At 43.1% G+C, this 9,545-nt stretch overlaps 1 protein-coding gene across 1 annotated transcript in view; it reads left to right on the top strand.

Annotated features, from left to right (window-relative positions):
- The first annotated feature begins 2,127 nt into the window (after nt 1–2,127).
- Nucleotides 2,128–9,545, top strand: part of iglon5 (IgLON family member 5) — a 111,126-nt gene continuing 103,708 nt past the window's right edge. The window contains exon 1 of the mRNA XM_085471950.1: nt 2,128–2,740. Within this exon, the coding sequence (XP_085328076.1) occupies nt 2,680–2,740 (61 nt within the window). The 5' untranslated portion in view covers nt 2,128–2,679. The remainder of the gene's footprint in view (nt 2,741–9,545) is intronic.

The following is a 9,545-nucleotide window of genomic DNA, read 5'->3' as shown; positions in this document are numbered from 1 at the left end:
AATTTATGTCAACATTTTCTCAGGTGTTTCTACTTTTATCGCAAAACTTGGAACAACAGAGTACAAACAAACTGCAATTTGTGACAGGTCTATAAACAATATTTGTGAGTACACAGGAACTCAGTTGAATTACTGATTGCAATCATGAATACCATTAATGAAGCTTCCCAAGTGCAAATACTGTATCTCTTGTTTGGATCAGAGTTTTTAGCGTCACACAGAGCCAATCCTTCTATGCTAATGTGGACGCCGTAAAATGGCTGTCCTGCGGCATTTACTGAACGTCCAAGTGAAGAGCAGGAGGAGGATATGCTGATTAGAGGAACAGTATACCATGCTGTGCTTGGCTGAGTTGTTTTGTGCAAACAATAGCAATATAAGCCCTTTTTAAAAATAAAAAAATAACATAATTCAGGCCAAAGACCAGACCTAGACGGCATTTATCAAGCTCTTTTGTAGCGTTACTGACCACTCAAAGCACTTCACGCTATAAGCAATCTACACAGTGCTTCGCTCTATACACTTAAGTGCTTTGTTTCACATCTAAACCTATGTGCAATTTAGAAACACCAATTAACCCCGCATGAAGGTCTCTTTAATGTAGAAGGAAACCCAGGCAGGCACAGGCAGAACATTTAACTCACACAGAAAGACTTCTGGAAAGACCTGTTGTCTTTATGCTGGTGCTCCTGTGATCTTTATACCTTTGGCAAACTAAAAAGAGGACTTGTATTGATTGTATGTCTCTGTCAGATCGTTTTCTTCATCACAAATAATGAAATCAGACAGTAGGATTTTAAAACAGTAGCCAATGGTTAATATTATAAACATTATTGGCTCCTGATTCACTCTACTTTATAAGATCTAATTAATATAGAATACTATTTATAATCAATTCACCCTCTATACATAACTAATGCTGAGCTTTGATTAGCTGATTCATTAATCAGAGTTTTCTTAGTGCTTGTCCGTTCACCTTCCTCCATCTTTCATCTGAGGGAGATATGTAGTCCATTTATCCCCAGCTGTATTTATTCTAACTCTCGATTATAAATCACCAAGCAAAGCTTTATTACTTATGCACTTAGGGGTAATAAAGCATTAATTGGTTATCCTGGGAATAAAGAAACAAATGGAACAGTTAATCACCTAATATGAAAATAATAGTCTCAAGGATGTGATCAATTCTGCAAAAAAAGAATGTACTCCAGGGCACTGAATAAGCTGTATGTTACTACCGGTAACTGAAAAGGCCAGCCGATGTGATGCAATATGACTGTAATGAATTGCCAAATGTTGGGAAAGTATGCAAAAAAAAATGTTATCAAAGTTTTCTGAGATTCATAGCTGCCTATCTGTGTCTCCTTTTTAGCTTTAAAGCAAGATGATTAACTCACAGTGTGAATGGCCCTTTAGATCTTTACAATAGGCAACTGCTTTTTCCGCTTTTAGTACCAGATGCAGCACAGACACTAACATGTTTACAAATGGCTCATTAGGACTCCTGCATAAATATAAAGTGTCTCTCTAAATGGGTTTATGTTGCCTACCATTAAGTCAGGAGCGTAATCAGATGGGGAATTTTCTGCAGCGCCACAGACATCAATCAGTCCAGCGCAAAACTTTAAAGTGTGCGGTTTTCTCGTGCTCTTCACAAACTTCACCATTTTCTGTATCCCCTGACATATATTTACATCAACTGGGCAATATATTCCCACGACAAGATAGCCTGTCATTCTCCCTCATTTCGTTTTCATACATCATGTACAAACCCTACCAGCAGAGCCGATGTGGCTTCACCTGTCCCTTAGCCTTCACCTGTGTTCCCCTGTAGTTAAAACGCCTGCGTGTCCGCCCTCTGGACTGTTTTCTCTGAGTACTGCAGCATCACCAAACCGGCTATAAATCACATTGCATTATCACCGCGCCGTGCTTTGCCTCTCGCTGTGCCCGCCCACCGCACGGCTTCGATTGGCCTGTGCAGGTCCTTGGTCGGCCTCTCTGAGCGGGACATCGGCGCAATCGTAAATCCCGCCTCCTGCTTCGGGATCGGTGATTGGAAGAAGGGGTTTTCTGCTAACTGTCAGTCAGGCTCTTTTCTTTTCGTGAGTCTCGCATTCAGTGCTGCTGCCTGCGACGCGCTGAGTGCGGAGCGAGGAGACGCGCTGCATACCAACAGAGACATACGGAGAAGGCTAATTTTTGGCCAGGACGCACACAGACCCCATCCCGCTCTGTGCCAAAAACAAATTTATATCTGGTCATTGGACAGTTTACATTTTAACCTTTCTTCTCATGCATTTTCTGAAATATTTTTTCTGTCCTTCAGTGAACTAAAAAGCCAATCAAGTGTCTGGGATATTTGTTCTTTCTGCTGTATTTTTTTTCTGGTTGAGGGATTCTGCTCCGAAGAAGATAAACAGCCCTACCCACCCCTCTCTCTCCAACGGGAGTCACCAAAAGGAAAAGTCAAGACTGATGTTTTCATCCACTCACATGTAGAAGCGTTTGGACTATTACTGTTGACACTCGTTCACTGGGTCTTTGTTTTAATATATATATATTTATATATATTTAATCAGATTTCCCGCAACTGCACCCTAAGGGAGGAATACCGAGACATTTGGCTGCAAAAAAGGGAAAAAAAAAAACAAGCATAAAATCAATCAGAACTCCATCATGGGCTGCCCCCTCTTGCGGAACGTGTTTGCTGCTCTGATTCTGGTTCTGCTGTCTAAAGGTAAGTTCCTTATGAGCTACTTTATTGATGTGCTGACGGTTCTGTGCTGCTGCGCCTCTACGCATGCATCTTTCATTTTCTGAAAAGCGGTTGTGGAGGTGAATACTAATGACGATGATGAGGAGGGGGGTGTTCTACCTGCTTGTGAATCACGCGTGTCTGCCGTGTACTACGCTCCAGCCTTCTATTTGCTTACACACGGAGATGTAGAGAAATGCTGTGTGTTTTTGTGCGGGCGCACACCAGTATGCGCGTACACGTGAGCGCAGCGCCAGGTTCATCTCTAAGCCAACCTCGTGGTTGAGTGTATAAGCACGAGTGATGCATATTAAGATGTTTACTACGGAAAGAATTGACTCGCATCCGCGGTCTTCTGTTAACATTCCTTTACGTGGCATGGACTGCCCGGTACCCCCGCGCGCACGACGCAGCATCAGTGCGGGTGGGGGTTGTGAAGTTAACGTGAGTAAGGGTAGTAGCAATGCAGAGACTCGGGAGATAGCCTGTGTTTTGTTCTCTCACTTCAAAACCAAGGCCGAGAGACACAGAGGGCTACATGTTGAAGGATGGACAGTTGGGAAGGCTTAGGGTTTCCAATATGCGCTCGCTGGGTAGTCAAGCTTTAATTCCCTGTTTTATTACTGCTATAAAACATCCTCCCAACAGCTCTACAAAAGAGACAAACACACTTCATTCATCTCCTCTGAAATTCCTCCACTTAAAACTGTTTAGTCCTCAGATAACTTTCACAGCCCACATGATGTGGAGGGTATTTAGGCTTCTTTATTATGAGGAACACAGACTTGAGTGCTGATTTTCAAAAGTCTTCTAATATCTTCCTCTAATAATCTCTCCATGCTATGGGATGTCCCACCATATATTAACCTGTGCAGCGGATTCTCACCATGCACTGTAATTTCCCCCTGCCCATCCATCATGGAAAAAACACACACAAACACGCACATACACATGAGCACACAAATATACACACCTGGCTCAATTAGTCCTGCCTTAGTCCTGTGGGAAATCAGTATATAAATAAATTACTCTGGCCCTTAATAACAATAATTGATGTGTCAGTGCAATAAGATGTGAGGTTAACAACCTGCAGATGCAGACGGGCCCAAGCCCCCTTCGCCTGGGCTCCTTGTGGGCAGGAGAGCCCAACTGGTCATGGTTGGCTTGACACAGCAAGCCCCTTCTCCACACCAGGCAGCGAGCAGACGGACTGCCCTGCAGGATGTACACAGCACACAAACACAATAGGCTCAGCACCTCACAAAACGAGCCCTGCAATCCCATTGAGTCTCGTTTCAGTTTTAAGCCGTTTGCGTTTGGACCCATGGGTTTTGTGATGTGAAGGTGTGACCGATAATTTAAGCCACAGTTGCGGAATGATTGAGTATTGATGGGAATTGTGCACACCAGATTCGTCTTGGAGAGAGTTCCTGCCTGCTCCTATGAGTTTCTGTAGGTCCACAGTGTGTCCATCTTTTGAGGTAAAGAGCATGCATTATAAAGGAAGAACAAGACTGTTAAAAGGGCACCGTTCCCTGGTTGATAAATCATGCAGCAGTGGAATAATCTTTTGAATCTGTGCCCCTGACATTCAAGCAAGTGTCGTGTGCGTGGTTTAAATGGTTAACCAAAACTGTTTAGTAGATTTGTTATTTCCTGTGAGTTTTTATTTCCTGTTTAATGATGTACAAGATGAAAATCTCTAAATGGTTGTACGGCTTTTACGGTATGTTATTCATTTGAAGACATTTCTTCCTCTGGAGATATTTCATCCCCTTATTAATACTCATTTAGTCATTCATATCATGAATGACCAACATTTTTAAGAGAGCGGCATTGTACTTCACAGTGCCATACCAACCAGGTCAACAAAGGTCTTTTCTGTGCTGCATAACACCATTAGGCTATTCAATGGTTTCCTACTGGCTTGGCGTGTGAATGCACAAACCTCTCCATGGGTGTTGCAGCCAGACCCTGGCTTGACATCATATCTTTCTCTTCCTCATTAATTTTCTCTTTTTTCTTAAAATGCATGAGTACCATTAGGCTAGAATGGTGGATGGCCACTCATATGTGCAGTAAAATACCTGCATATTTCTTGCACAAAAGCTGCCTGCAATTACTCCAAAACTGTTTCATCAGTGAACCAGGCCAGTGATGAAAGATTAAGGCTGGAGTCGATCTCCACACACCTCCACACAAAATTAAACAATTTACCCTCTGTTCAGATGATTTCTGTTATGACAGAAACCTGAAATATCTAATAATGAGAATAACAGCCTCGCTGATTCAGTGAAAAGTGAAGATGACAAGAGAAATTGCTCCAGCTTAAAGGTCACAGCAGAGGACATTTAAGGTTATTTCAAAGGATATTATGTTAATGCTGTATTTGGATGTTAAAAGAGTTCTACCTTACAGACATGGATCGGCTCCATTGCAAGAAATTCAACTTTGACAATATACTGAATACAAAACATAGTAAGTTACTAACGTTTAAATAGCCCAACAGATGGATTTTCCCACCAACATGATAGAGGTCGTTGTAAGAGGAAGTGTGCAGGGCAGGAACACAGGTGAAAACAAGTGGGGTCGCTTTGTAGCCCGCCATCCTTATTGTTTCAGCAACATATGGGGGCCAAGTGGGGTCAATGCACATTGCACATGTTAGCACGTAAGCACCTCCTTCTTCCCTGTCTCCTCTCTCTCTCTCTCTCTCTCTCTCTCTCTCTCTCTCACACACACACACACACACACACACACACACACACACACACACACACACACACACACACACACACACACACACACTCAACTGGATCACCAGTCTTGGCTTGGAGATGAAGAGAAGGGAGATGCCAGCATCAACAGATGCCTAGTGCTCCTATTCTGGAGGGGTCTCTGCTTTTTCTCCCTCCCTTTGAAATCCACGGTCTCTCTGTGCTGTTGTTCTCCATGTTTGGCTTACAAATGGTTTGCCATTTTGGCAGGTTTTATGTATCTGCAAATGTTGGAGTAAGAGGGCCTGGATTTGGGCTGAAGAGCTTTGGGGACTAAGGTTGGAGGTATAACCAGCCTTGAGAGGGCCTGTGGTCTGAATATTTTCCCTGAAGGTTTTGCTTTTTTATTTTGCTCGATGTTGTGTGGTCGACTTTAGTGCAGAGCATTGAGCGTCATAAACGGAATAATTTCCTCACATGTAGTGAAGCAGATCAGACCTAAAGAACACTCAGCTGTGACTGGGGCGGCTGTGGCTCAGGAGGTAGAGTGGGGCGTCTACCATTTGGAGGGTCAGATGTTTGCTCCCTGGCTCCTTCAGTCTGCACATTAAAGTATCCCTGGGCAAGATACCGAATCAGGAGTTGCCCCTGTTTGTTGCTTTGCTTTTTTTCAAACCTCATATTAAAAAAGTGGAATAGAGGGGAGAATAAAGTTGAGATTTTTCCAGTCTTAAAGTACAAGAAGAATTTTGCAAATGTACCAAATGTTATTACTTCTGACTTAAGACAGTGTGAAATCACTTGAATTGTCTAAATTAAATACTACCACCAGAAATGAAATGGCTATTGTAACTTTACTTGAATTGTGAATGCAGCACAATGAATTATGATTCATGGCAACCACTAGCAGTATTTGTATTGAATCAAGGTTTTAAGGATGCATCTCAGGGACTGTAAAATGCAACCAGTTCATTTTAATCTTTATTGTCTGCAGTAGGGAGCCTCTGCTTCCGGCATACAAGAACAGAACACTCCAAAGTTGATTGTTGGGTGCATAAAACAGATTAAAAGTGCAGTTGCGGTAGCAATAGTATTAAATGACCAAAAGACCAAAACAGAAAATGACTTCTGCTGTGTTGGTTCTTGTTGCCTTACTGTGTGAGGTTTTCCAGCCGTTTTCCAGCATATCCAATTAGTTTATCAGGGATGAATAACCCCTCAAGCAATGACCGTTTGATCTGTCGTGCTGAAGCTGAAATCTGCGTCTCATAGAGTTTGAAGCTATCTGAGGTCATGGGTTCAAGTCCTTTGAGGATGGTTACCTAGAGTACTGGTGTGGTTGGTAGTTGGGTTCAGCATCACCTTACTGCCCTTGAGATTGTTCCTGTCGGTCATGATTAACACTTTCATGGGCCTCACATATTGGTTTGGCAATTACATGTGATGTCAGTGTTATAAATAATAATTACTGCGAGGTTTGTTTACACTTATATTTATAGTTAAAATATAGGATATGGAGTTCAGCGTAATGGAAAGTAACCAGACTGCTTTCAACCTGGGACACGTGGTTATACAGACTAAAATTACCACTGTAATTCATTTTGTTACAACCTCCCCTCATCTTCCTCTTCTCCCACTCCCAGCCTGAATATGAACTTTATTGTTGGTTTCTCAGTGTTATGAATCCTTATGTTTTATTTATTCCAAGTGAAGGATCATTCAAAAGGTAGCTGAGTGGGTGTATAAGCAGTAGTAAGCAGTGGCTTGCGTATTCATGTGGACTTGTGCCCACAGAGGGACATATGGACTATTGAACATATGTGTGCACACACCGTGGAATAGTCCCTTTACTCGGGCCATTGGGAAGATGAATTTCAGCAATTTTCCCACTAAAGGTGTTAGCAGTAAAATCAATGGAAAGCCAGTGAAAACGTGACATCTTTTCATATACATCAGTGTGTCTATTAATAACTCTCAATGTTCTTCTCAATAGCATTCACATAGAGAAATCAAATAAGTCTCTGAACAGTGCAAATTTCTTCCATTTGGGCCACGAGACTTCAGTCCACAGTGCAGATTTAGCTATCTGCAGGGAAAAGGAGAAACACGAAACAGATGTTTTCTTGTTTGGTTATGTGGAGATGTTATACATTTAGGAGGAATGAATACTGTTGGAAACAGAGAAAGAGAATAGCTTGTGATTTTCTTGCCTCTATTCCGCTTCCTTCTAGTCTTTTTTTGTGCCACAGAGTTAGTGTCACTGGAAACACAATTCAGATTAGTGCAGGCGGCTTGTCCTCAGGGAGCCGGGAGGGACGAGGGTCCCGCTTTTCTCCCTGTCCTCATTACCAAAAGACAAGGAGCTCGCCGGCAAATCAATGGAAAAGGCTTAGGCACTAATGCAGGCCATGTCTGGCGATGGGACTTAGCTTTGTGTGCGTTTTTGTGCCTCGGTGTGTTCATGTCCCATTTTGTGTGTGTGTGAAAGTTTAATCATTTGTGCTACAACAGAAGGCTGGAGAAAAACATTAGTTTCAAACGACTGCTGAATTGCTCGCTGTTGGAATAACCTCAAAAGTCCTGGTTAACTGCGCTGATATTTACCATGGGGGCGTATGATAGCACAGAAGCCCTTTAATTATGCGGAGATAACGTAAGATTCATCTGTGAATCCATTTAGTCCAGCATTAACGCCGTTCCCATTGCAATTATAATGGCTCCGGGCATTGTTGCCATGGCTACTACTACTACTTCAATAGCCAGCAGTTGTGTACAACTTCCTTTACACAGTCAAAAAAAAAAAGTGGAAAAAAAGAGCAGCACCTTGGTCTTTCCCATCAACAGCCCCCTGCAGTGTATGTTGGTATAAAAATATGTGGAACGATCCACGTGTCTCACCGCTCAATCTGTTCTTGCTCTGCTTGATGCGGCTGTCTGTCTGTTGTTCTTGCATTTGCCTTCATCCCTCGCGTGTCCTATTTTGTTTACACAGGTAAAACTACTGGGTGCAACAAATGCTAAATAATGGTTTTATGTTGTGGATTTTCAGCCGCGCTGCTGCCTCTGACATCTCGTGGCGCTGGAGGTGTTCCCGGGTCTGCGCGAAGGGGAAGGGAGAGCAAGAAGGAAGGGGGAGAAATAAATAAAACTGAGGAAAACAGATCAATAAATATTTCAGCAGCTGCTCCCTTCACAGACTTCTCCTGAAGCCATAAGAGATGGAAAGAGAGACAGGGAATGGGGAGGGATGGATAAAGTGGAAGAAAGACAGGGGGAGAACAGGGGTAATTGTGTTCCAGACACTCATTCGCAGTGAACGAGAAAGATGGAGAGTGAACGAGAGCAACAAAAAATGGGGATAATTGTGTCCCAGACTTTTATAGACAGAGAGAAGAGGCATGAGTGAGGGGTGGAGAAGCGACACAGGGCGTGCTAACGAGCACCACATACCAACATTGTCTTCCATGGGAACAAAAAAAGCCATCTGAGAGCAAGAGAGAGAGAGAGCTCCCAGACTTTGGCACTCTATAATAGTGACTATAATAGTAAGAGTCTCTCTCTTCCTGACTTTCACGTAATTTTAATTCCTGTCAGGAGTTAGCAGCAAACCGTGTGGGTGTTTGCAGTTTGTGCAGCGAGTATCTCTAAATGATAATGAGCCGGTCAACAGCTGAGACGGCCAACATGTTGCTCCGAATCAGGCGTGGCCACTGTCATTGTCACTGTGCACCCACTCATCATGAAGTCCTGGTGCCCAGGATGCATATTACATGCAGCTTTCGGCGCACGTAATGTATGTTTAATGCCGAGAGCAGAAAAGGAGAGGAAAAAGACAGAGGGAGCTTATGAGGATGGACAGGCCAGAGAGATAGAGGAGTTATGAAAAAATGATTGAAGGAGGGCTGTTGGGAGGGAGCAGAGAGACAGATGGTGTGAGGGAGGAAGGGGAGGAGGAATTCAAAGACCCGCAACAGGCAGTGATCGAGATGGATTGATTCTGCAGCCAGATGATTAGGTGGAATAAAAAACATGGCAGGTTTATCCTGCCAATGAAAACTGTGTTTGGGTGA

Source organism: Copadichromis virginalis, linkage group LG11 (assembly GCF_057382275.1).
Source record: "Copadichromis virginalis isolate Kocher_CV1m ecotype Utaka linkage group LG11, C_Virginalis_male_GT1.1, whole genome shotgun sequence".
NCBI classification, from domain to species: Eukaryota; Metazoa; Chordata; class Actinopteri; order Cichliformes; family Cichlidae; genus Copadichromis; species Copadichromis virginalis.
This window is presented reverse-complemented; position numbering and strand designations above follow the sequence as displayed.